This window comes from Aulonocara stuartgranti (assembly GCF_965226115.1).
Source record: "Aulonocara stuartgranti genome assembly, chromosome: 3".
Lineage (NCBI taxonomy): Eukaryota > Metazoa > Chordata > Actinopteri > Cichliformes > Cichlidae > Aulonocara > Aulonocara stuartgranti.
This window is the reverse complement of record NC_138941.1, coordinates 51,752,201-51,780,145: the sequence shown is the minus strand read 5'-3', so window position 1 is coordinate 51,780,145 and position 27,945 is coordinate 51,752,201. Positions and strand designations below refer to the sequence as shown.

General features: G+C 41.5%; 1 protein-coding gene across 1 annotated transcript in view; it reads left to right on the top strand.

The window, feature by feature from the left end:
• The window catches only part of trpc5a (transient receptor potential cation channel, subfamily C, member 5a), a gene marked incomplete at its 5' end in the record, with an annotated part of 130,521 nt that extends 107,354 nt beyond the window's left edge, over positions 1-23,167 (top strand). Inside the window, 5 exons of the mRNA XM_082528691.1 lie at positions 6,807-7,002; positions 7,454-7,663; positions 16,400-16,441; positions 18,503-18,592; positions 21,447-23,167. Coding sequence (XP_082384817.1) covers positions 6,807-7,002; positions 7,454-7,663; positions 16,400-16,441; positions 18,503-18,592; positions 21,447-22,475 — 1,567 coding nt within the window. The 3' untranslated portion in view covers positions 22,476-23,167. The remainder of the gene's footprint in view (positions 1-6,806; positions 7,003-7,453; positions 7,664-16,399; positions 16,442-18,502; positions 18,593-21,446) is intronic.
• Positions 23,168-27,945: the final 4,778 nt, after the last annotated feature.

The following is a 27,945-nucleotide window of genomic DNA, read 5'->3' as shown; positions in this document are numbered from 1 at the left end:
CCTAAATTTAGAGTCACTTTTATGGTAATGTATTAAAATAATCAGCGCTGCCACCACCCTTTATCTTCCGAGTGCACAGAATGAGAAACTGGATTTGCGGCAGAACAGTCCTTAGGCAGAGCAGGCTGAGGGTTTATTAGAGCACTGTTCAATACCACATGCAGTGACTGTCAAAGTCAGGACATCTATGTGGTGAAGGTGAGGCTCTCACTGTTTCAGACCTCAGACGCACCGCTGTCTGTGTGTGGGAAGAGAGAACGAGGGAGTGGCGAATGGTTTCGCTGACTGTAATTAGTGGACCTAAGGTGGCGTCTGCACAGGAAGTGGTTTCTTTGTAGGCCTTTGGTCACTAGCCCATATTCCAGCTTCGGTTGCCTAGGTAACAGTCTGTCAGCGGTGTCTTTTGATCTCACTTCAGTCACTTTTCTTTAATTTGAGAAGAGTTAAAGTTACAATGTGTAAAATCAATGCGTGTCCACGTCTGTTTACTCTGGAGGAGGCTGTAAAACTTTGTGAAAGGAATCTGTTACAAGTCGATGAATCAGTGATGACAATGACACTGAGTTGATTTGTTTAGGATGTCCTGAACTTTTCTGCCATTAAACACTGCTACTGTTAGGCACTTTTAGCTCCTGTTACCTCCTGTTAGCTGTTGTTAGGTAGCATTAGTGAAAATGGAATGGATCTAGCATTATTAGAATCGGATATTTAATGAATAAACTCTGTAATCAAACTGTTTATCAGAGTGAAAGCGGGATTTTTAGAAGACACGCTTAAAACTAGCGGGCATAAAGTTGGCTTATAACCAGCTGCAGTTGTTTAGCCGGCTCATTGTCAACTGTGCAGAGATGGAAGGATCAGGTCTAATCTGCTGACCAAACTTGATTGTGCAAACATCAGATCAGTGAACAGGAGTGCATGTCTAACAGCGCTACATGTAACAAAGAACGCATAACCTGTGCCACAGCATCAGGCAGCTCATAATCCCAGCAGGCTGCTTGATTTCTCACACCCTAAAAATGGTTCATGTTTACTAGAAAGAGCGGCGCTATAGGCTGCGCTGATTAATTGCACACTGTCTGGCTGCTGAATCTAAACACACTTTGTTTTCTCTCACAGATTCGCTTCATACAGCGTTTCTGTGTCACAATGCACAACACATTCGCACGCAGTCGCTTTCTCGGCTCGCCTCCCACACAGCTGCAGAACTATAACAGTCAAATGACTGCGTGGCTGCGAGACTCAGCTGTAGCAGTTTACTGCTCGGCTTAGTGGACAGAAAGATGAGAGAGGATGGAGAGCAGGGAGGAGAAAGGCAGATGATATTGGGATACAAAATTAGACGCGTATGAGAGGACGCACGTGCCCAGTAAATAGTGGTTATCAGTTGGTATCACTCTCATACATCTGACATGCAGACACCCTCCTGTAGCTAAAAGGTGTGTTATCATTTATTGTCATCACTGATAAACATAAAGTCAGCCAGATTATCGAGGATTATCTTGAATAATAAAATCTCCCACTGAAAATGGAGCTTTCCAACACGTGATCGTTTTGATGTATATTTAACTCTGGGCTCTGTAAGCACCATGATATGACAACAGTACTTTGTGAATTACTGCTTTTAAACTTCAGGTGTAGCAGTCAGATCTTCGTTTTCTTTTCTTTTTTTTCTTTTCTAGGGCAGATTTAAAAGTGTGAAAACTGCAGACATACTCAATTTTCCACCCTGTTTTATTCTGGATTGACCAAATTTTTCAAAACTGAACACCTAACTCTCCGAAAACGTTAGAGCACTTATGCAAATATGTGATGTCTTGGTAAATCGAGCAGATATTTGAAGTTTACACAGCACCATCCTCGCATGAAAATATCTTAAAAGTTTATTTTGTGACCCAGAAAGAGTAATATTTCAAACTCTGCCACTCTGTGTTCCTCCGCCACTGCCTCGTTTGAGTTTTGGACGAAATGCATTCTGGGATACTGCATTTCCTCATTTCGAGCTGATTGGAGACTAGAACAGCCAGTCAGATATTTTGCATCCAAGTCTGTGATTGGCTGGTTTTGTGGCACAAATATAACGGTGTACACATAGAGTTGAGCGCGCACGGGCAGAAATGTTGAGAGCGTGAGCAACACATTGCGAGCGAGTGCAAATGCAAAAACTGAGCGAGAGGGGCTGCTATTGTGTGTGTGTGTGTGTGTGTGTGTGTGTGTGTGTGTGTGTGTGGATAATAGCAAATACTGAAATACATTTTTTGCACGCAGCAATGAATTTTATTCACTCAAATTTAGTTTTTCTTCGTTCAAAATCAACTTCTCCTCAAAATGCAACACTTGCACCTGCAATTTTTTTTTCCGTGCGCTCAGAACAGTGGCACAAAAATAACGCCATAAACATTCTCTTGTATACATTAAGAATCAAACCAGCAATTCAGGCCATAAATTAAGTGGAAACGTGTTTCCTGAGGTCATAAATCAAGCGAGTCCTCGGTTGTTTGCTTGTACAATTGTGTAGATCGAGGACGAATGAATAGGTCAGGAGGGAGGTGCGTTGGAGATCCTAAAACTGATTAAATTGTGAGGCCATAAAAGTACCATCAGACTTTGATCCACCGTGCAGTCTGGAAAGAATCTGATTGGTGGACAGTTTCACTTTTTTAGCATGACAATGACACCAAACACTGGTAGTTCAGTAAAAGCACACCTGGATAGAAAGGCACACAGTGGAACACTTTCAGTCATGGGTCGGCCTCCCCAGAGCCCGGACCTCAGCAGTGTGGGGATCATCTCGACAGCTTTCAATGTCCTTCACGAAACCTAGAGAACTATTCCTGAAGACTACTTAAAGAAATGATAAGAAAGCTGCCTAAGAGAGCGTGTGTTGAAGAACAAAGGTGGGCTCACCAAATATTGACTATTGAGCTCATTAGAATTGTATAAACTCTGTCTTTGCCTCATATACTGTAATTCTGTGTTTACATATGTTTGAATAAACTTCAACTATTTCCCATTTTGATTGCAAACAATAGAGAAATAAGGAGTGGCACAAGATTTATGCACAGTACTCTATGCAGTGGATTCTTTTCAATGTCAGTGTGACTACTTTTGATCTGTCACGGAGGAAACACTCACCTTTCTTTTGCCCTTTCAGCAGAAAGACATAAGATTGTTTTTGCGCAATAGAATCAAAATAAACTACATTTATATAACATGTTTGTTCCATAAAATGTGTTTTAGAAAAAGATTAAAAGATTCAATAAAAAAAACAAACTCAAAATGGAAATCATTAAAACAAAACATTATAGATGAAAGCTAAAAAATACCAAAGACAAGAAGAGAATAAAGCTTTCATGAAATCCTTTGAATAACAGAAAAGATTTAAAGGGCACTGGTGATGTTAGCACTGATCCCAGTTGGCTGACTGTCCCACAGATTTGGAGCTGTAATGGCAAAGGCCTCGTCACTGTTTACTCACCTAGCTGCCGGAGCAGGCCGCCTGCTGGTGGTACCTATGGGAGCGATAACAACTGATAACGGGCATTCAGTGGGCTGATAGTGCTGAAGTTATGGGTGAGAGAAGGAGCAGGTGGAAAGAGGAAGAAATATGGAGTGGAGAGGAGAGATTTGGAGCGAGAATGGAAAGAAGAGAAAGGACTGAAGGTGAGGAGAGCAGGAGGACAGAGAGAGAAAGCAAGGAGTTGAAACAAAAAGTGGAAAGAAGAAGAAATGATGAGAGAGTAGAAAACAGTGAAAAAGAAATGAGACAAATAAGGACACAAGGGTCAAAGAACAGAAGCATAAAGGAGGCAAGATGGGGAGAAAGGGGGATGAGAAAAATAGAGAATAAACAAGGACTGATGGTAGTGAGGATAGGAGTGGAAATGGTGAGAGTGAGGAAGAGTAATAGGAAAGGAAAAATTAGGGAAGGAAGTGAGAAAAGCAGGGAATGGAAAGGGTAAACAAAGGAGATGGAAAAGTTAAAGTAAAGAGGGAAGAAAACAAGAACTGAACATGAGAATAAAGGAGGAATGGAGAAAAACAGAAGGATATCGGAGAGAAGGAAACAAAAATAGATGAGCGAGAACAAGGAGCAAAGAATAGATAAGGTGAGGTGAAAGATGAGGACACAGTCAATGAGACGGGAGAGGATGCAAACGAGGAGAGGAGAAGAAACAAGCAAAGAAAAGAAAGAGAGAAGATCAAATAAAAGGTACAAGCGTGCAAGACGAAGGGGACGAGGACAAGTGGGTGAAGCCGAAGCAGAGATATGAAAAACCAAGCTTGGATAACAGGAAACAGCAGAAAGGTGGAGAAGGGGAGGACTAATGAATTACTGGATACTAGAGATTGCATCAAATGTTGCTTGGCGAGAATTTCGAGGGAGAAGACGAGGAGGTTTGTTCCTCCTCACTTCGGTTGAAAGTTCACCGCCTCTCGTTTCTCCCTCCTCCCGCTCATTGTTCATTCCCCTCCTAAACACGTTCCCCCCCCCCCTCGTTTCATAACTGTGGTGCAATATCACGCTTGGTTGCTTCATTCATCGTGGATTCAATCCCACCCCCCAACCTCCCTCACCCCGCCTCTCTTCATTTACACAATCTCCGAAGTTTCTCGCCCTCTCTGTCTCTCTCTGCGCCGAGCGAGCGCGCACACAAACATTGAAACCATCGCTCACACGCAGCCTGTACGCCGATTGATACAGCGATCACTCACACATGCCGGTGACAACACACAGTCCTGCTGCGATGAGAATAAATGCTGGAGTCTTAAATATTTTATGCAGCACAAATATAACACCCCGCAGACAAAACCTCTCTCTCTCTCGCTCTTTTTCGCTCTTTCATTCTCATGATGTAGTGTCGGCCGCTACCAATTTCATCAAAAATTCAATAACCTCCCCTGTAACTGGGACTGTCACACAAACAGAGGGGAAAAAAAGACTGAGAGACCGAGACAGACCGAGCAGCGAAGGGAAATAAAATAAGGAGGTAAACAGAGGAATGAAGTGACACAGGGAGATGATAAGAGTCGGTGGAAGGAGGGGAGAAAAGAGAGAGGGTGGGGAAAAAATCAATGCAGATGGAAACTGAGAGGAAACCTGGGGTGGTAATAAGTGAAGATTACAGAAGTGAAACTTCTGGAGTTGTTTTTAGGTCCGAACCCAAATTTTGTAACCAAAGCCGAGTGAAGCAGGTTTGGTTCGCTGTTTATCTGCAGTGACATGCACACATCACACCTACATCCAGGCGCTGCTTCTGGGTTCAAGATTAACAGTTGTGGGTCATATTTGAGGAGAAAGCAGAGAAGCGAGGTGAGGTACAGAGGCTTTTTTGGTTTTTTGAACCATATTTTCTGCCTTTACAACGAGTGTTCAGCAGAAGCACAGGTGGTCCGCTTTAATCATGGACAAACTGAGCATTTATTGAACGCACACGCCATTGCAGGCAGACCCTCGGGGGCTTTTTACTACAGTGACATTTGTGCTTAAAAGGTCACAAGACAAATGCAAGAGCTCAGTTTGCAGGCGTGAGCTGCACGGACGCAACCTGAGGTGAATGAACTTTGTAAAATGAGAATAATTTTTGAAAGCCAAGCCTTAACCACATCACCGGCACGTCATAACACAGCTTTGTGAAGGTGTAGATGGGTGAGGTGTAGCTGGACAAACCTCCCAGGGAGCCCGAGGCAGGGAACAGCTGTGCACCTGATAACCTCGATTTTACACAGCAATTTCATCATTTTAGAAATTCGCTCTGGTCTGGCCTGTGGATGCTAAAACATTTTAGGTAGTAGCTTTGGGGTAAACAGAACAAGCCTCAGGCTGTCACAAGCCTAGATTAATGGGAAGGTTGCATCAGGAAGGGGTACAAAGTCAGTCAATTATCCAAGAAAAGGATTGACCTGTAAATGTTCGTTGAACCAGTTCTCTAGGATTGAAGTGTTATCTTTCTCTGTTCATGTTTTTATTCAGAGCCAAGATGGAAATGTGGTTGTGCATTTTGTAATTAAGCAAACAGATTTCGAACAAATGTCTAATTACCCAAAAATGAAATGTGTGAAGACATCATTTTCAGGGTCATTGGAGTGACGGCGGGTCAGTAATCTACCCTTAGGAAGGACACATCGCCGTATTGTCTCAGTGCAGGAAAAAACTGCTTCACTGTGTATTTGATGCTCATCTTTCTCCTGCTGCAGCATGTAATGTGTTGCCATCTGGATGCAGGTTCTGTGCCAACAAATGCCGACTCGGTTTAACTCAGCACTGATATTACTAACTCTGATCTGTGGCCATTTTCTGATAACAATTGCAGATTTGTGCATTTAAATGTTAAACTCATATGCAGGTAAAGTTTTAGTCTCCACTCACTGCAGCTTTAGCGATGTGAGAGCAGTTTTGCTTAGCCCAGTCATAATGAACTTACATCTGTCAGCTTATAACATTTGCTTCTACCCAAAAAGACATTTCCTGTGGGTGGTTTAAATCTCATATCAATCATGCTGACAACATTAGCTGAGTGTTCAGTTTGGATTTGAATTTCTATTAAATTGCAAATCAGTCTAAATTTGTTTTGCTTGTCAGCTGCATTTGAAAACACACATAACTGGGAGACGAGTGGTTTAAACTGAGTGAGTGTCTAAATAATGCGCAAATTAAAGCTTAGAGTTAGAGACAGGTTTATATAGATAAAAGCTATTTATGCGTTGTCTGTCTGGTTTGTTGCATTATCCTTTTTGTTTAAAAGCAGTTTGTTGTTGTGATCTTTTGAAGAACCTTATGAAGTTTCCTCTCTCTCTGTCCTCAGGTTATTTGAGACTCTCCAGTCTCTCTTCTGGTCCATATTTGGGCTGTTAAATCTGTACGTCACCAACGTGAAGGCTCGCCACGAGTTTACGGAGTTTGTCGGGGCAACCATGTTCGGGACGTACAACGTTATCTCACTGGTGGTTCTGCTCAACATGCTGATCGCCATGATGAACAACTCCTACCAACTCATTGCTGTGAGTGAAAGCACGAGTGTGCTGAAAGGATTAATGAGTGAGGGGAAGCTTGTTTGGTGTCATTTGTCCAGTGAACACTCTTGATCTCAGTTCCTATACCGTGAGAAGTTTGTTTGTTTAGGGTTAGTGTGCTTTCTGTTTTAATCAGGATGCGACCGTCACTGCATGTTAAATTACAAAACACTATAAAAATGGCCACAAGTTTTCTCCATAATCTGAAAGATCAATGATAATTATGAAATTCATCAAATTACTTTTATAAGAAGTTAAGATTTCATGCTATGGTGTGAACTGCTCCCTGCAAAGAGAATTTGATATGTTAAATATTGAAGTCAAATATTTAAGTTCAGTGGACGTTATCAACCATTAATGAAGAGGAATTCAGAGATTTCAGATGTCTGTCCTTGTCACTTGAGCTTGTAAATTCAGGTGCCTCCTTCTCCTGCTGCAGGACCATGCTGACATTGAGTGGAAGTTTGCACGCACCAAGCTGTGGATGAGTTACTTTGACGAGGGCGGCACGCTGCCGCCTCCGTTCAACATCATTCCAAGCCCCAAGTCCTTCTGGTACCTGCTCATGTGGCTCCACAACAAGCTGTGCAGGACAGGGCAGCCGCCCGGGGAGGGGACGCACAAATGTGAAAACCTGCGGGAGTTCACGGTAAGTGGAGGCAGAATAAGGTAGAGGCTCACAGTATCTGGATTCTGTTTGCGACATTCTTGTTGAGCTTAACCATAATGGTTCCCTCTTAAATTATTATTTTGTCACTGAAAGCATCAACAGTCTGTTCAGATGTTTGCACAGCATCTTTCTAATTTGCTTTTTCTGAGTTTAACTCTTGGGCAGGGTTTCACAACCTTGTGGTGGTGCAAGGTTTCAATTGTAAATTGAAAAGGACACTATAAAAGACAGATAAAACAAGAGCCCAAAAAACCTACACAATCTGCTCTCTAGACACAATTTCAAAACCAAAGATTTGATGTATTTATAGAGATAGAAATATTACACATTGTTTAATTAAATTCAACCTGGAAGTTGTTTCATAATCTTGCTGACGATGTCGAGGACAAGCGGTAGTTATAGATTATAACTCTGACACTGGGTGAGAGACACCCACCCTGGACAAGTCCCTCTCTGCGTTATGTTCAGTATTTGTTGAGGATATGAACGGGAAGATGGAAATTATAACTATTTCCCTGTTTTCTTGCAAAAGTGAAGTACAAAATATTTGATGGGAAGGATGGACTGTTTGTACTGAAGCACATGTATTGTTTTATTTCCTTTATTCTTTGTGTCATCCTTGTTGCCTTCTGCACTCCAGTCCCAGACAGGAATGTGGTTTAGTCTGTTTGTATTTGGAAAGATGGAGATGAATTTTGAAAATGACTGATGGTGACAGAACAAGATGCAGCTGCCAGGATCAAAACTCTGCAGTTATGAGACACTCAGAACAGCAGCTGCAGACGAAACCTTTAAAGTTCACAACGTTGAGAAAAAACTGGAGTCGCTGCTAATGTGTGAACTAATATGCTATGTGTGCGCAAAGCCTACAAACTGTCCTGGGCTGAAGACTGAAGAATTTACAGGCCATAAATGGAAACTTAGCTGGAGGTTTGAACTCTTCCCTCATAAAGACTACATTCGATGATCTTCTCTATACCCTTAATGACAAGTTTTGACACCTCAGTGTATGTCAGTAAAGTCGTGGTTTGATGACCATTGGAATCATTCCTGGGTTTTTCTACAGGTAGCTGTAGAGGCAGAGACTACTCTCACTGGAAATCTGTTTGAAATATGACAGAAACCACTGAGTTCAGAAAAGAGAAACAACGGTTTCAGGGGCAAAGACCTGAAGAATGACTGTGGTAAACTTCAACAGACTGCTATGGAGTGAATCTTGGGCTTTTCTGTGTGGAGTTTGCACATTCTACCTGTCCGTGTGTGTATTCCCTTCTTTCTGACATCCAAAGACGTGTCTGATAGGTTGACCGATGACTCTAAATTGGCCATATGTGTGAATGTGAGAGTGGATGGCTGAATGACTGGTGGACCTCATCTCTTGCCCTGTGATGGGTGGAAAACACCTCCATGACTCTGAAAATGAAAAGATGGATCTTCTTTAGCTTGTAAATCAGAATGAAAAGCTTAAAAGCCAAACTGTACTACAAAGGTCTTTGATGCAACTAAAATCTTCAGAAAGGCTCCTTAGGGGACTTTTATGCTGCTGTCACACTAAGGAAGACAGATTATTGCAACCTTGTCCAATAAACGTGTGATTGTTCCCTTTGAAATTACTTGTGTGCAGGAGCAAAACAGCAATGATTTCAACTCTCTGTCTGTTAGAGTTGAAATGGGAACTTGCAGATCTGTCGCCAGCTGCATGCATAGGCCATCTTACATCTGCCTCTTATGTCCGAGACAGAAATTTGTCCACAAATAGTGACGTAGTCGCTGCAGGACAGTTATTTACCTGCAAAATGACACCGGTGCTTGATTTATATAGGAATATAACCAGATTGAAAACAGCTGAATCATCTTCACTATTGCAAAAAGGCACACTGTGTGTACGTTTTGCTAACCTGCACAGACTGACTCCCATTGATTGCTATGTGTTGACAATCTGTCTGCGCCAGACTGACTTGCCAGTCTGTCTGAGAGTAAATGCAGTCAGCCCGAGTCGGACAGCACCGTGTCTTCATGTGTAATCGCCTTATAATTGAAAATGCTTGATCAATCAACTACTTAGTCAACTAATCGGCCTCTAAAAGCAAATTCAGTGCAATCACTGCGTGGCTGGGTATCGTCACTGATTTCTAGAATCGATTCGATTCCGATTCACAATGTCCTGAATCGATTTGATCCACGATTCGATTCGATTCGAATCTGGGAAATTTTGCCTCAGACAGTCAGAAATAATATAATTCAGATCAGTACATTTACATATTTTTGTATCTATAAAAAGGAAGCTGACACTTTCCAGACTTTATCAAAGGTGTGAGCATCACAGCAGAGGCCTTTGTGTCAAAGTAGCTGAAGATAAAACAGAAAAACATGAAGGTGATTTTCCTGGCCTGGGATTTTATATAAGTATTCTGCAGTACATCAGAAACGAAAGAAAACCATTAATCAGCATATGAACATTACCTCTGAAGTTACAGCGGTTTTATTAGAGACACGGCTAACAGGCATTTTGTATTTTAAAAAGTTTACATTTGTTCAGAAGCCTGTTGAACGGCAGAAATGAGGTTTTCTTTTCGGAAGTAAGTAAAAAAAACATCGGCCGACAGCGCTGTAAACAACAGTAGACTTGTGCGTAACAAGCAAGCGAATAATGCAGAAAACAGATTTTTAGACTGAAACTGTTCTTGAAGTACAGAGAGAGAGAGAGAGAGCTGTGCATGAAGTGTGATTTTATTGTGGTGGAAGCAAAACAGTAAAAGTCAGAGTGAATTCATGACGATGTTTTTGTGAAGCGCAGTTTGGATCTTCTTTTGCTGCTGGTTCGGTCAATATTGTTTGGAGAGAGATCAAACTAACAGCTTTAGAATCGGCGCAAAAAGGACGTAAACACAAAGCGCCGACCCGCCGAAACATCAGAATCGGCGAGCTGTCGGCTTTCAGCCCCGACCGTGTGCGTGCCGTCAGGTGCAGTCACATCTCACTGATTCTGATCCGCGGGTCGGCGCTTTGTGTTTACATCTTTGTGAAGAAGCCGTGTTCCTGCTCTCATTTACAGTTTTAAATGTTTGGTGGTTGTTGAAATTTTGTGAGGTTTCACCTGAGATTCTGGAATTTTGGGCAAAATACATTTATATTAAAAAATCAATTCAGGATTTTAATGAATCGATGTCACGTTATCCAAGCCAGAATCGATTTTAATCGATGAATCGATTATTAAAACCCACCCCTAGTGACAACCAATCTTTCCTAGTAGCGATCAGGTCACTAACCTATTTTTAGGTTCTCTAGTGGGGTGTCAAACATAGGAATTTTCCACTATAAATACAGGACAGTCTGGGCAGTAAGCTACCAGGAATTTTTATTTTGCACATTTGCCATTTAGAAATCAGGGACTTATTCTTGAGATTGCACTTGTTTTTCTTATATTATGATATGTCAGGGATTAATTAGCTTCACTGGTCCGGCCCACGGTGTAAAATTAGTTTGACATCCCAGCTCGAGTGTGACTGAATCACAGAAGAAACAAAACTAATTTAAATAATAATAATAATGATAATAACAGTCCATTTCCATTAGCTGAGAAAAGCTGAACAGCTGCTTGTGAGGAGTTTATGCCTCATGTATTTAAAAAGCTCTCATTAAAATAATGTATTTGGGTTTGGTTTGGGGTTTTTTTTAGCCAAAATTGATTTGACAGTAGTCCCAATATAAAAGCCACAATATTTACAGCAGTATTTCTCTTTTAAACTTTGACATACTGTATTTGTCTTCTGCTGACTCTGAATTTTGGGGGTTTATTACACAGACAACTGTGATCAGCCTACATACACTAGAGTAACAGAGATTTGTGAAACCTGACAGAAATCCAGGCTTTTTCTTCTTATGACTGAACATTTCGGGTTGATGGTTTGGTTTGCTGTGAAGTACCGACTGAAATAGAAGCAGCATAAAGCAGCAGAGTTAGTACAAAAAGTGAGTGGGGAGGCGGAGGAAGGACTTGTCAGCTGATGTTCTTTTTGTGATTAATAAAATCATGGAGATCCAAATGATCTGCAGTGAATGTGGCTTTTTTGACCTCTGAGCAGTCGCCCACCTGATCAAAGCAGAAGGACTCGGTCTGCTCGCAGTGAGGGTGGATTAAAGAGGCAAAGAAAGAGCCGAACACAGAAAAAGCCTAACAAATACAATCGCACCGCACGTGGACGAACATCAGCTGCGTTTCTATAATCACAGAAGGAACATCGGCAGATAAACACATTTAACAGCCCAGTCAGCTGGAGAGAGCCGGCGAGCACGCGGCGCAGAGCGATAATTCACACACACACACACACACTGCAGCTGGCATGCTCACCTCAACTGAAGTCAGCTGAGTTATATAAGCCAACCAGCCCACATAGGTTCACAGAGACACACACAGCACTGCAGAGATCTGATTGAGGGAGAGAGCCTGTGTGTGTGTGTGTGTGTGTGTGTGTGTGTGTGTGTGTGTGTGTGTGTGTGTGTGTGTGTATTAAGAGTAAACACAAAAACAGCGTGAGATATGAAGAATAATGATTGCTCTGAAGAAAGGGACGGGGTTGAGTGAAGTTTTTTATGTGTCGGGTTTTTTGCATTAGCAGCAAGCAGTGAGAGAAAGAGAGGGAGACAGTTTCGAAGGGGGTCGAGTTAGACAAGTGTAGAACATGACGAAGATGAAGTGGAGATGGAGAGGTGAAACGGCCGTGATTGGGCCGAGATGAAAACAAAATGAAAAAATGCGAGATACGAAACAGGAGAGAGATGATGGATGTTTGTGTGACAGATGCAGAAATGAAGGAATGCTGATAAGGACGACGAGCCTTTAGTCGCCTCGACGCCAATGAAACATCGAGTTACGGCTGACGTGCATCTGCGGCCGACAAATATCCGGCCAAATATTCGTCTGTTTTCTGATATTGTTGAGATTTTAAAAGGAGCAAATTGGTTTGAATGAGCTCTCTGTTTCTCGTGTGTCTAGGATTGTGATAAAGTTGATGTGTGAGGTTAAAAAAATGATACTTTGCCCCATAAAGCCTTTACATTACCATGTAAAATGAACTTGTGGATCTCACCACAGCTCCTCCATGTTCAAAATCCTCCCAACCTATGACCAGTTGAGTTATGTTTCTGAACACAGTTTTTCAGCTTTTGTCGTGTCCCTGAACACCACGCTCTCGTATGTCAGATACTGATTTGTGTGCATTTACGTGAAATCAGTGTTTTCCACTTTTAAAAAGGAGAAAAAGTCTACATTTGGATGTGAAACACTTTACTTTTTTTTTTTATTTAAAATGATTTGAGCATTAAAACTACATGTTTTGGAAAGTCGTAGTTTGGGTTAAACTGTTTGGTGCTGCATCACATTGAGATCTGGTGACTGTGGAGGCCATTTGAGTTCAGTGAACTCATTGTCATGTTCAAGAAACCAGATTTGTGGATTCGGTTTGAGCTTTGGGACACGGTGCATTATCCTGCTGGTAACTGCCATCAGAGGCCTGGTACACTGTGGTCATAAATGGATGGAAATGATCAGCAACAATACAACTCATGCAAACTGTGGCATTTAACCCTCTAAAGCCTAACCTGTTGCTGGTGTCAGAGAGGTTTTTGCAACATTTTTTTAAACATCCGAAACTCCCAGAACTCCTGAACCATTTGCACAATTAAAGTAATTCCAATGCTTCCTGAAAGCAGCAACTCTGCACTTTTCAATGATATTAGGGTGAATACAGTAATCCCAGTCATGGCGTCACAGCAGCCCCAAGAAGACAAAGGTTTGTTGACAGATGAGACAGACTTTGGGTTCTTTGTACCATTATTTTTACTGTGTCCTGTGTTATTTGCCGAGATTTGGAAGGAGGCACCTTGCATGGGTTTACCGTGACTCTCATATCACTGAAAAGCACAGACTTGCTGCTTTCAGGAACTGCTGAAATTTTTCAATTGGTTCAGGAGTTACAGTAGTTTGTGCTCACAGCGGTTTTAATGGGTTAAACAAAGCTCTAACGGACCTAAAGCGTGCCAAGAAAATATTCCCAATGCTATCACAGTATCAGCCGCCTGAACCATGATGGATCCACTGCTTTCATGTTGTTTAAACCAACTTCTGACGCTACAATCTCAGCGTTTCAGCAGAAATCAAGACTCACCAGACAGGAAGCTATTATCCAGTCTTCTGTCCAGTTTCACTGAGGTGGTAGAAATAACAGTAATAGACTAAGTTTCCTGTTTCTAGCTGACAGGAGTGGCGTCCGGTCTTCTGCTGCTATAGCTCATCTGGTTCAAGGTCTGACATGCTATGCATTCAGAGATGCTTTTCTGCATACCTTGGTTGTAGCGAGTGGTTGTTTGAGTTTATGCTCCTATCAGCTCAAAGCAGTCTGGCCGTTCTGCTCTGTTTTCCCAGAGAACTGCTGCTCACTGGATAGTTTTTCATTAAACTCTAAAGATGGTTGTGTGGGAAAATCCAAGCAGAGAATTAATTAATTAATCTCCTTTCCTCCTCAATGTGATGCCCATGCTGTTTTGCATTGAGCAGTTGTACCCAAAAAAGGGCCACTGAGTGCACGTGCTGCAGATAACAAATATATTTCCATTTGAAATGCATTCTTTTCAAACTCATCTGAATCACAAACACAGATTGTTTTTTATGACTAGTTCATGTTTTGCTGTGGGACCGAGCAGGCAAACGTGGAAAGCCAGAGGCAGGAAGAACAGCAGCGCAGACATATGTGACAGTAGATGTTACATGAAGTCACACAGCAGGAAAGTGAGGAGCTGTCGTGGTGGAGGTGGGAGGTGTTTTGCCAACTGCAGATTTATTGTTTTTTATTAATATTATTTAATTTGTTGTGATCAGATAACTGTCTAGATCCTGCATTTAAAATCCTTAGCTACAAGAACATCAGCACACAATACACATAAAGTAAAATGACTCATAATAAAAAGGAAAAATTCGATCATATATTTTATTGTGTTTTCTGAGCTTTTTTTTTTTTTTTAAACCTGTTGTCACTTTAGTGCAGTGGTTACTTGTATGGGTTTGATGTGAAAACAGATGTTTTCTCTACTTTTTTCTGAACTCCTTTAACGGTTTCACCTCGATTTATCTATTATTCTATATGTGATATCGTATTGCGAAATCTGCACGTATTCATGTCTGTTTGTCTTCTTGAGTTCAGCAAAGTCTGCAGCAGAGTGACAAGTCCTGTGTCTTAGGTTTGGTTTGCTGTAGCCCGCTAAAAATAACCTTCATCCTCCCAGCATGCTCGCCTCGATTTAATTTATCATTGGATAAGGTGAGAAAAGCCTTTTATAGAGGAGAGATTCACATTTCTGCTCGTTTCTGCCACTGTAATGATTGTGATTCTGGATGACAGCACTGAAATGTGAATGAAGGGCATAACTTGGCCCTTTAAACTGTTACATATATAATAGTTTTGAGTGGAAAAAAATGATTAAATGAAATTCATTATTCGGCACCTCTCTAGTATGAAGGATTGTAAAAGCTTAATTTTCTTATGAAATTCCCAAAATCAATTTGTTACCTGGCTGCTTTTGGTTCAGTTTGGCACTAGAAGACAGATAAACTCTCTATAAAAATGTCAGATTTATCATCCTGATGATGATCTCTATAAACCGATATGAATATGCATATTTGTGGTTTCTGTTTGTAGTCTCGTTTCTGTGGCACAATCGCGTTTGAACAGGCTCGACTAGCTCAAAGGTAAACAGTCTATGTGGAGAGCAAAAAGAGGGGACACATTAGCAAATTTCCGGGCTCAGTTCACCAGCTGTCATCCTTTGATTCAGCAAAGTTTTTTTTCTTTCAGTTTACCTGTATTTGAAACAGTGACAGGCAGAAACGTTTGCCCACCCGCTCCAAATTGGGTTTTGTTGTCAGAAGCTAAGTCGAAATATTGTAGCCAGAGCTTCCCCAAACTGCTTTGACAACCCAAAAAATTGGATGTGAAACTTCTAAGAAGGGTAATCTGGTTAAAGGGTACACTCTAAACAAAACCTTGCAGGTGTTTTTTTTTTATGAAAAATAAGAAAATGAGAGGGAGAAAAGAGGAAAGTTGGTGAATAAAAAGGTGCAGAGGATTAGTGAGGAGGAAGTGAGGGCAGCTTTGAAGAGGTTGAAGAGTGGTTGGTAAAAGGACTGGGTCTTATATAGTGCCTCTCTACTCTACCTGGGCACTCAAAGCATTTTGTACAACTTTTTATGCTTCATGACAATCCTGTGGAGGTATGGAGTCAATTAGAGAGGGCAGTGACCAGACTGTTTAACACAATCTACCAAATCACAGAGAAGATTCATGGGTGTAGTGAAGGAGGACATGCAAAGGGTTAAGTGACAGAGGATGCTAGGGAATAGGGTAAGATAAAGGCAGGTGATCTGCTGCAGTAACCCTTAAAAGGGTACAGCAGCAAGAAGAAGAAGAGCCAAACCTTAATAAAAATGGTCCCATAGAGGAGTTGACCCCAAATATACCAGATGAAAGTGTCATTGTTGCCTCCTTGCCTCCTTATGTAGGCTTTGTTGGTCTTTGGTGGCGAGAGGGCGTTCCCTGCGCTCATAAGTGAGGGTACAGTTTAGTTGTAAGGGAGTGCACATTTTTGGAGATACAGGAGTAAAATAACTTTTTGCTAAATGTGGAAAACCATGTATTAACACAACGTTTCTTCTCTTTGCAGGAGCGTCATGCCGACAGTCTGAGGCAGAATCAGCACTACCAGGTGTGTAGTTCCTGCACAGTCCTCATCTTTACTGACATACAGTAGGAGTGTCCTTACTACTTTTCCCCACACTGCTTTGCCAGCAAACTCAGTGCCTTCAGGTTTATAGTCACTGAGTTATATGTAAAGTCCCCACTTTGTATTACTACTCGGTCTCGCTTCCTTTTGTTTGACTCTTGTCCAAAGATGGCCACATGTGGCTTCAGAAAGCCAGTACTTCCATCTGGCTGCCATAATGCAAATGTTGAGGCTTCAACATTGAAAACCAGTGAATCTGTGATTCTAAAGTGTATGATTCAAGGGTGCTGTAGGGTTCAGTAAAGGCTCGCTGATAAGGCCAATGTAATCCAGATGCTCTGAAACATCTTCACTGTTTCTCTTGAACGTCAGGTAACTATTATCACCTGAGAATTTTTTAACCCCCTTGGCCTTAAAAATCACTAGAGAAAAGCTTGTGTGCTTTTCATCTCGTGAATAGCAAAAGGTCTGATTACTGTGAATCCAAGTGAATTTGTGTTTTGAGAGTTTTGCTCTACTTTGAGTTACAAAGACAGTGAGCACCTTTTTCAGTAAACGAAACCGTGCATTGTTTTTGGCAGCTGTAACCCTCCGTTTGATGTCCAGCTTTAAGGGGATTTTTTTCAGTATTAGTAGAGCAAATCAACCAAAACTGAGCTCTTTTATTTTGACACCTCAGCACTGGCAGGGACTACAAACGCAGGAACGCCAGTACTTTGTATTTGGCAGTGCTGATTGTTACTTTGATATCCGTCCATGTTTTTTAAGGTTTGCTGCAGGAATCTGTCCTGCATTTTAACAAGAGTGTGTGGTGTGTCTTGGCAGAGGCGGAGAGTGACAGCATGCCAGACCGTCCTGTTTGGCAGGCACAGGTGTTGACTGTGGGAGGATGCAGTGTGTTAGTGTGTGCGCGCACTGTTGCAGTGTGTCAGGGTTTGAATTGCCACCCACTGAGCACCAAATGCTTGTGAAATTTGTCTTTGGTCTGTAAATCAATGAGGGTGACCCGCCTCATTGGCTGATTACTTAATGAGACAATAACATTTAAATTCCTACACAGGGTTGAATTGTGCTGCATTGCAATGTTCACACAGCTCAGACAGACACAGAGCACAACAATATAATATCTGAATGAATAAAGATTCAGTGGGTTTTCAGTACATTAGAAATCAGTAAAAGTCAGTGTATCATGGAGATGGATTTAGCCAGTATAGTAAGTACTTAGTAAGTTTGTGAAGTTTCTCTTTGTAGGGATTATTTTTTCAGTAGGAGCACATCCTTGATTTGGAGGCGATTTGTTTGGAGGGATTTACAGAGAAGATACATACAAGCTTAAACGTCCAAGAACTACAAGACACTCTCGCGGCTTTTTAAAAACCCCAATTTAGCATTTTAACTTAATTCTTCATGGCACAGATTCAACAAGCTGCTGGAAACTGTTGAGACAACGCCGGTCTCTGCAATTCTTTTGGTCCTGATAGAGATCACGCTGAGATGTTTCAATGTTTTACACAATCCTTTTATTACCCATTATTCTTACAGATGCATCTGGAGATCAGCACACTGCACTCCTATGCAGTCCTATGCTAAAGGCTGATCTAAAGAACTCCACACAACAGTTACAGTTATAACCTCTGGTCTCCTCCCCCCCACAATAGAAATACACTAGTACAGTGGCCAAGGGTGCTGACACCCTGACCCCCAAATCCTTTTAAGGTAGTGTGCGTTTGCCCTTTGTTTGCCCCTCACTCTCAGTAACTCTTGCTTCCTCCCCTAGGGGTGGGGGTTGATTGTCCTCCTGCCTTGCACCCCAGTTCTTTGTTGATTTTTGACAATCTCTACATGCCCTAAATTCATGTGATTGGTTGATTTGATATTAACAACAATGACCTGTGAACTGGCTGTAACCAACGAAAGAGCAGTTGAGAGTACAGAGAGGGTGGAGTGTGAAGCTATCAGCAGGTGTTAGCATAGACTGGACAGGTCCATCACAAAAACACAACCACATGCTAGCAATGAAATTATGGCACCTGTCTCCAACAGGAAGTGATCCGGAACCTGGTGAAGAGGTACGTGGCAGCAATGATACGCAGTGCCAAGACAGACGAGGGACTGACAGAGGAAAACTTTAAGGTGGGTGATCAGAATAAAGACAGAACACCTCTCACATGCTGTAAGTAATGAGTGTAAAATCCATCTTTCTTCAGGTTTGCAGCAAATCTGTAATTAAAAGCTTCACAGGCCAGTCTGCAGAAACAGAGCACAGCAACTGTTTATGTATGTTAGTGCTGTGATAATAGTGCAGGTTTCATTGATACCAGATGCAGAGCTGCTCTTCGTCTCTACTGAGATTTATCAAAAGATTTTTAATAACCACCTCCTGCCCAAATCTACAGCTCTCATCAATACCAGCCATTAAGTCAATAACCCTTGAAGAGAGCTTCTTTGCCTTTCCAAAATATTCTGGGCCATAAATTATTCTGAGCTGCTTTTACCTCCCGAGTCTGTTTCTCATGAAGCCCTTGGAGCCCAGCCTGGGCTTTGAAGTGGAAAGTTCCTCTGGGTTTTTCAATGCAAAAACAACATCAGGTGCACATCATACTCAATCAATGTTCACACCCCGAGTGTGCTCGTGTACTTCTGTGTGTACTAATGTAGAATACGGGAGTTGTAATTGTGCAGAAAGTGCGCATTTGTGTGCTTAAAAACACATAGCTAAGATCAGGTGCATGCTGAAGTCAGTTTTTACTCTCCCCAGTGAAGCATTTGGATCCCATATGGTGAGACAGACAAAAAGGATTTTTTTTTTAGCAGAGTTATTTGGGTCTTGTTGCTCTCTGTTTTGCAGGAGAAAAATGCAGCAAGCAGCGAGTTACAGTAAACAGAGTGCATGTTTATGCAGGCATTTATGGTAATTTTCTGTATTAAAGCTACAGGCTAAATTCATGATGCACGTGATCTGAATGGGAATAAACATCAGCCCTCCTCCCTGGTGGATGCTTCAGAGCTAAGCAACACAGTGAAAATCTTCCAATAGTTGTTTTACTTTCTTCTTGGGGGGAAAAGGGAGAGGCAATTCCTTCCCTTCAATGCTTATCCATTTCTAGAAACCAACTGATTTAAGGAATATAATTCGTTTAATCTGTGATGAAATGATTAAAAGGCTAATCTTTTTAGATGTAGAATCCCATTTTCCAAAAATGTCCTAAAGGTCTCAATTTAAAAAGAACAAAGCAACATTACATAATATACACACTAAATAAACAGCTACAAATAATTGCTTGGCCCCGCCCATCCACAGCCTCTAGCTATTATGTAAGAAAACTGGGTACGAAGACCCACATCATACGGATGATGAAGAGAAATTCAAAGCAATTCGAATGCAGATTGTTTGTAAAACAAATAAGCAAAAGATTTGGAGTATAAACAAATGGAAACTGTTAACAGTTTGGCCTGAAGCAAAAAAATACAAACAAACAACATGATGGAACTCTCAGTCAGAAGAAACTGATCTAATTTGTCTCTGTTCCATGAAAATACACAGAAATATAGATATCGCATAATGTCTGGGTCGCTATACAGATTTAGATTGTACTGTAAACCAATTTTTAGAAGAAATGACAGTTCAAATAAACACGAGGGTATGTCCTAGGGCTCTCAAGGTCCTTTGGAAATTGGAAGTGTGGAGAATAAATCATGATTTCATGGTCTCAAGTTACTGAGTACCTTGTAGGAAGTGGAAGAACCAGGGTTTTAAGGGTTTGACCCATTAAAGACCGTGAAGAATAACGTTTCCACTTCTTTCTTCTTTCTTTCTTTACTCAGAGAAAGTTAGCTGCTCCATTGATCTAGCATTATATTTTGCTGACAATGCCACACAATGGCAATTACAGACATTAAAGACAAAAACCACAAGAAAGTGCTCTAGTATCATTCCCCAAAATCAAATACAACTCAGTGCTAAGTGACACTTTGGACCATACCACCTGGAATTGTTCTTTACAATTGTATTGCAAGATATAACACACCTCTGGTCATAGGATATTTGCAAAGGTGATATCGGGTACAGGGTGTGAGACATCAGTGAGTTTATCTCACCCCTTTCTTGCCACTCGTGTCTCCCAAAGTTGGGTCGCACTATGTTGTTGCTGACTTGCAATCTTACTGCCCAAGATGATGTATTCATAACAGTCAAAAAAGTTGAGTTTGGAACGCTGGTCACTTCATCATCAGTTTTACCAACAAATTTTCCATCAGCAGGAGGAAGCTATATCATTAGTACAGTACAGTACCAATGCTAGCAGGCTATCTAGCTATTAGCATTGCCATAAATACTTGTTACACTGTCATCTTCAGTACAGAAGTACTTGGTGTCAGATGTGTGGCTATACAGTTTAAGAAACTTTGAGTAAACCCTGAAGCTTCTGATATTTTAATACTGTTGGGTTAACAGACTTACTCATTTTGTCCATGTTAAACCTTTATTTTCTCTTCTTTTATGTTAAGCAGTTGAGACTAAACCTACAAGTTTCATTGATGCCAACTAAACTGAGAATAAATGTTTGCTTCTCGTCATTTCCCCTCCACCGACCCCAGTCTCTTTACACTCACTTTCAGGATTTATCCACTCTGTTTTCCTCTCTTTTTGCATGTCTCTTGACCTTGATCTTCCTCTCTTCATCACCCTCCTCTTCACCCTCTGCTTCTACAAACTAATGGTTCACCTCCCCTCTCTCAGCCAGTCATCAGCCTCATCTCTCCCACTTACCCTCCTCACCCTCACCCTCGCCTTCCCTTTCTGTGGTTTTTACTTCTTGGTTTTCCTTTGGATATTAGATATTTTTTGATATAGGGATTTAGAATTAACAGTACATCCCTCCGAATGAAAAGTAGAAGTGCTACTTTTTTTAAACCTCAATTTTAGCTTCTCATAGCAAGAAATGTTATATCCTTAGGATTTACATTATGAATTCATGTCTATCTTTAGGAGCTGAAGCAAGACATCTCCAGTTTCCGCTACGAGGTCCTAGATCTCCTTGGGAACCGGCGTCCTCCTCGGCGTAACTACTCCTCCTCCAGTGAGACAACGAAAGATGATGGTGCCATGGCATCTGAGGACGACAGCGAGTCAGGTGAAGGCACCGGAGGAGGCTTGGGAGTCCAGAGATCAAAGAGCGTGACCTTCATGACTCCAGCAGAAGACGACACAAAGCCGACACCAACGCTCGGCGTGTCTGCACTGGTGCGTTCTATTTCTGGAATGACCCAGGTAGAAAGGGGGGTAGGTGGGGAGGAGCTGGAGGAAGGTATTGAATGGGGGACAGAGGAGGAGGAAGAGGAGGGAAAACCAAAGAGCAATGGGCTGAAGACGACCGTCATCTCTCCATCCTCCACCTCTGTTGTCCCGTCGTCATCTTCATCATTCTCTTCAGCACTCTCATCATCACTCGCTCGTACAAGGAGCCGTCTGCAGCGCCTATCAGGTCCAAGTGCAAAGACGGACTCTTTCAAACGCCTCTCCTACCTGTTCTCCCGCTCCAAACGCAAAGCCCCACCCATGCCTGTCCCTGTTCAGTCCCCAGTCTCCTACACCATCTCTGACGGGTTGCTCCGCCCCTTGGGGAGCCACAGCCACTCCGACTTCGGACTCAGCAACGTGACCAGAAGCGAGACTCACCTGAACGAGATGGGCCATTCTGTTGACATCAGTAACCCGTCGTTCTCTCCTCGGAGAACGAATGGGCGAGACTCGCTTTTGACACTGCCCCTCCCGCCCCCCTGCCCCTGCCAATCCCTGCACTGTGCTTCCAACATGTCTGAGTCCAGCTCGCGCCTCCTGGACTCCAGTGAGGACGTTTTCCAGGGTGGAGGCATGGGAGGATCGGGTGATGGCAGCGTGGATGGAGGAGGGGGAGGAGGAGGGGTGATGATGATGGGCGGTTGGGTGGGACCTTGCGATGATGTCATCGAGGACAGCTGCGAGGTCATAGAGGACTCCGTCACTACACAGCTATAGAAGAAAGGGACTACCAAACTGTTTTTGTTTGTTTGCAAAATGGCTGAATATATACAGAGATGGAGAGAGACAGAGAGAGAGGGCGGAGAATTTGGTGGAATCCGTTCTAGAACTTACCTGGATGGATTTGGGATTCTGGAATTCTAGAATGCAGCACACCCGAGAATGGAGCAGGTTCTAAGGATTGACTTGATCGTCATGGTAACACCACAGAGGGCATCCTAAAGTGGCAGATGTTCATAGAGACAGTTTGTCTGGTATATTTCAGGGTTTAAACAGACACTTTCACTATTATGTGGACTTTATTGTTGGAAGGTTCTGGAGATAAATTGCTAGAACTCAGTTAAAAGTCCATAAATATCTATTTGGAAAACTTATTCCAGACAATCAAAGTATCTCAAGTTTGACATTGTCTGGGATTTTTTAAGATGGAAACACGCAAGTTCACCATTGAGTGAATTTCCAAGAGAGCCTAGCTACCTAGCTAAACACAGATAAATGTCATTTATCATCAAGTTTTCTTCAGTGTCACAGAAATCCATGTCCGTCCATCCATGGATACATAAGAAACATTCATTGCTAGAATCCAATTCCGCAGATGTTTAACTGCCAAAATAAAAACTATGTAAGATGATAGCATTTTCTCACTGTCGCTATTACAGTTTCCAAATTATATCACAATGTCATATTTAAAATTGGCTATATATATATATATATATATATATATATATATATATATATATATATATATATATATATATATATATATTCATGAATTATTCATGAATAATTGTGAATAAAACACAAGAGAAGGAAATATGAATTTCATATCGGGGTAAAAGTATCTAATTAAAAATATGAGGATGTAAATGAGGACAAAGTAAATTACAGGAAAAGTTTGAGGCAGGTTTTGCATTGAAAATTTTGTGGTGCTTTGACATGCTGGGGTCCGCATTAAAGGGGTTGGGGAGGATGATGGTTACAATCATCCCAAATAAGTACTTTGCCAAATGGAGCTAAGTATACCTGAGCTACTAAAATACTGAACTTAACTGAACTGAACTTAAGTGTAAGCTCTTGGACAAATTACATTGATTTCTTGTTTTGTGATGAAGGTCTGTTAGGAGTTATTTTTCCCTCTCGATGGCAGTCCCCGTCTTTTTGTCTGATCTTCACAACCTTCAAAAAGCCAAACTGTCTTTATATACATCTGCCATTTTCCACACATGCCACCATGAGACCAAAGGAGTTCATTTTATTTTTTTCCGAAAGATTAAAACACACATCATTATTATGGGATTACAAGGATTCAAAGTGACTTTTCAAAAAGGAAATATCCCTGTTTGGAAAGTTTCACATAATGGTTTCTTTCCCTTTAACCAAACTTCGAATCTGTATCGGAATAAAAATGGAATTAAATCATCTTAAAACCAGTGGAATTTGAATTGAACTATGCTTTTACATTCAGCTGAATGGAAGGAGATGGCACACGGAATAACGTCCCCTTTAACCATGGAACAATGGATTTAAATTTGACCGAATCACTGGGATGAACAGAAGCAGCATGGAACCTTTGCTCTGCTGTCAATAGCCTGCACCCTCTCTCTCTGCATCAACAAGGGCCAAGGAACTTTATTTTATCCTAATAACAATTATACTAGTAATAATAATAACGGTAATAATAATAAGAGACTTCTATTAATAATAATGAGGACTATTCTGGTTTCTATACACTGTCTTTGCTTCTATTTGAGTTGCCTACGATATCCTGGCTTCTCGTTCAGCTCTTCCTTAATAAGTACACTTTAACCTGGTGAATAATAAGATATTTATTGTGTGGAAGAGGGAGGAGGGATGGATAAATGGGGGTGGGAGAGAGAGCTTAAGAAACGCGGGACGTTTTAAGGAAGGAAGAACAAGGTCAGGGGAAATAAAGGCAGGAGGAATGATTGGACGAATGGAGGGAGAGGAAATGAGGCAAATAAGTGAAGGCACATAGATATGCTTGAATGAGGAACAGATGGACTAAAATGGGGATGAGTTTCCCTTTCTATCTATCTGGGAAATCTATTTAAAAGGGAAATTTCACCAGAATTTCATCATGATTTTTTTTTCTCTTGAAGTCGCTTGGTGAGGCGACTTCAAAGGGTTGGCATGAGCAGAGGCTGTTGAATTTTACTCTGGTTAATATACGACTGTCAGCGGTGAAGTAGAGAAATTATGCATGTTTGATCAAAAAAGAAAAAAAGAAAAAACACCGTTACCTGCAACACACACATGCAAGCACACACACATTCACGCACTTAAAAATCAGCTTGTGTGATGAATAGCTGCCAGCTAAAAGTATTGGTCTTGTTTTTGCTGGTCTCTCAGCAGGATGACATCACCTCCTCTTATTTCTTATTTGACTGTTTTATTCATTTTGTCCGTCCTTGTCCTCTTTTTTTCATAAAAAAGCCCTCTGGTTAGGCAGCTGTCCTGGCAGTAGAAAGCCTCAGAGCAGCAATAAATCAGCATTCCAAAATGTCACGACGTCAACCGCTGTGCATCCTGTAATCATAATGTCACGGCCAGAGCTCGGACAGCAGGTGCACAGTTAAGTGCTTAGCAGTGCCAGCCCATCAATTTAGTATTTAAAAATCAATGTCTTCTTACTTTACATTCCAGTAACAGAGGATGACATGACAACTGCTTTAATACTGTTTGATTTTAGTAATTGTGAGAAATTAAGACACAGTTGGTCATTTAGATCTTAAAAGTACAAGGATGTTTTATTTTTCATTTGAATTAGCAAACATTTCACAATTTGGGATTTGGATATGTTTTCACATTAACTCTTTAGCCCGTCAAGGTCTGCTAGGAGTAACCTCTGAAGCTCCTACTGTGATTGGCCTGTTCAGTACCATCGATTCCTCCCGTGCATTTCCGGCTACTTTTTCACGGCAGTTTTTGAATTTGTCAGTGAGAGAATAGCAGTCATCCTCTTAGTATAAGGAACAATGAACATAGCATCAATATAAGGATTCACAAATGACAGCAGATTCCTGGAGGTAGATTGTTGAAACAATCAGAGTAGACGTGAGGGAATGTACAAAGGAGTGGGACAAAAATGATTTCCCTTCGAACGAATAAAAAAAAGTGCAACAAAGACAGGAGGGAAAAAATGTTCCTTTTTTTCTATCTGCTGGCACTGAAACATCTGGACACGGCCACGCTGTAATCAACACATAATGCAGCAGCACACAAGCACGTCAGCCATGGTTACATCGTAGGCTCTACATGCCTACGAAGTCTAAATCCTCCTCTGCTTTGCATTGCCTTTGTTTGTCTTTTAGACTGCTGCAGCACCTTCTATTATGCTAAATCCATTATTTGATGGATATTTTTGTCAGTTTTGTTTTTTAATCACTCTCACTCTTTCCCTTTTTTGGTTGTTTTTGAAGGAGACTAATTTTTTTGTTTGGTAGAGTAAACTCAGGCACAACATGAAGTCAGGCTCAACCACAACCCCAGCAGACCAGCTCGTCTTAATGTCAGGCCACATCAGCTGGTGGTTCAGCTGATACCTTGCTATGCATGCCATTGGCAGATCTTATGTAGTGTGTGCTATTTAAGCTGCTTTAGCCTGGCTACAGTTGCTGCACATCTCCAAGCTGCTTTGCAACCCTGTCCACTCATAACCCCTCCTTAAATTGATGTGTCTGATGTAGGGCTGGGCGATATGACCCAAAATTCATATCTCGATATTTTTTAGCTGCATGGCGATATAAGATATATATCTCAATATTTTTTTTTTAAAAAGCCATAAGTTAAGAACAAAAAGAGAGTTCTTAGTCACACTGTGTCCCAGATGTCACACGGGCATTTTCTTTACATACAGCGTAGATGTACATGAAGAAATTACTCATAAATAAATTATCAGCATTTATTAAATAATCATGGTCCATAAATAAAAGAAAACAATGTTGTTTTTGTGCATAACAAAAAGCTCACAATTGTGCAGTCAAAATGTAAACTAATAGAAGCTGAGCATAATAACAAAGAGACAGATTTCACAGCTGCACCACGTCTCTGAACAGGTGCCATTTGTGGTCCTTATACACACACAGTACGGTAATATTACGTTGAAGCACAGTACGTATCACTCCGCGAGGCGGCTCCATCAAGCGGTGCAGCTCCTTAGCTTAGCAAAGTCATATTAAAACATTTTTTGACAGATTGCTGAGCGCTGTGCACCACATAAAATCGGTTCGCGGTCAGTAAGCACAACCAGAATTCATACATAAGGCGCACTGTCGAGTTTTGAGAAGATGAAAGGATTTTAGGCCGTGCAGCCCCTTCGGGCTGCATGTCGTTAGCGCGGTTAGCTCGCTAACACGTTGACGCCGTCCAGCCCCACGCACGGGGCGATCCGCGGTAACTCGCTAACGGAGATTTTCCGCTTTCATCTTGTCATTGCCTGCAGGTGAAGCTATGGGGGAGGCGGAGTTGTGTTCAGTGAAGGAGAGGCGAGGCCGAGTAACGTTTCGTAGAGACAAAAGTGGACGAAAGAGAGGCAAACCTGCGGCTCCACAACGTAACATAGACTATATCGATATAAACGATATTGTCACATCTTATATCTCGTATGAAAATATATCGATATTTTAAAAAAACTCGATATATCGCCCAGCCCTAGTCTGATGTAATCAATGTCATATTGTTTGTTACTGATACCTGCTCTGTTCTGTGCTGGTCTGAGAACAGAGCAAATACAAATACAAATGACTGCAGATGGAAATACCAATCTTCAGACTGCAGTGTTGCAAAATGGACCCATGGTGTTTCACCGTCATGTTTTACTGCCCAATAGATGAAAATGTCAGCTTGTAATGATAAATTAAAAAAGAGGATTTGTCTGTTGCCACTTTAAAGCATGGCAGAAATTTAGTTTTAGTAATTGCACTCAGTGCGCTTTACATAACATTCCTCATTCACCCATTCATACAAGCGCTTTTTTATGGTTTTTCTATGCAAGTGCTTTCTATCTAACATTCACACACACTGGGCTGAATGCAGACTAGTGATATACATGGAAATGATGCATCCATGTTTTTAATCACACTAACGTAATATTCATATTGAGTATCGCCACCAACATCAGTGTTTCCGCTGCTTCACCAGAAAGCAGCACAAGTTAGCAGCCCCACTATGAGTTGTAGTAGTTCCTATGTTTGCCAACTATGCTGTTTTTACACTATTTTACAGTATATATGTGATATATACATATATCACAGAGCCTCTTTAAAAAAATAGAAGTGTTTTGGAAGCTGATTCAGTAGCAGGGCAGGTGAATGAGTTTCCACCCATCAGCTCCAGCCTCACCTCACCAACAGTTAGGCTTTAAATCTGCACATTAAAGAAAGTGCATGAAGCCCATGAAAGAGACATAGTTCTTAGTGGATTCGTATTGTAGGATACAGCCCAGATC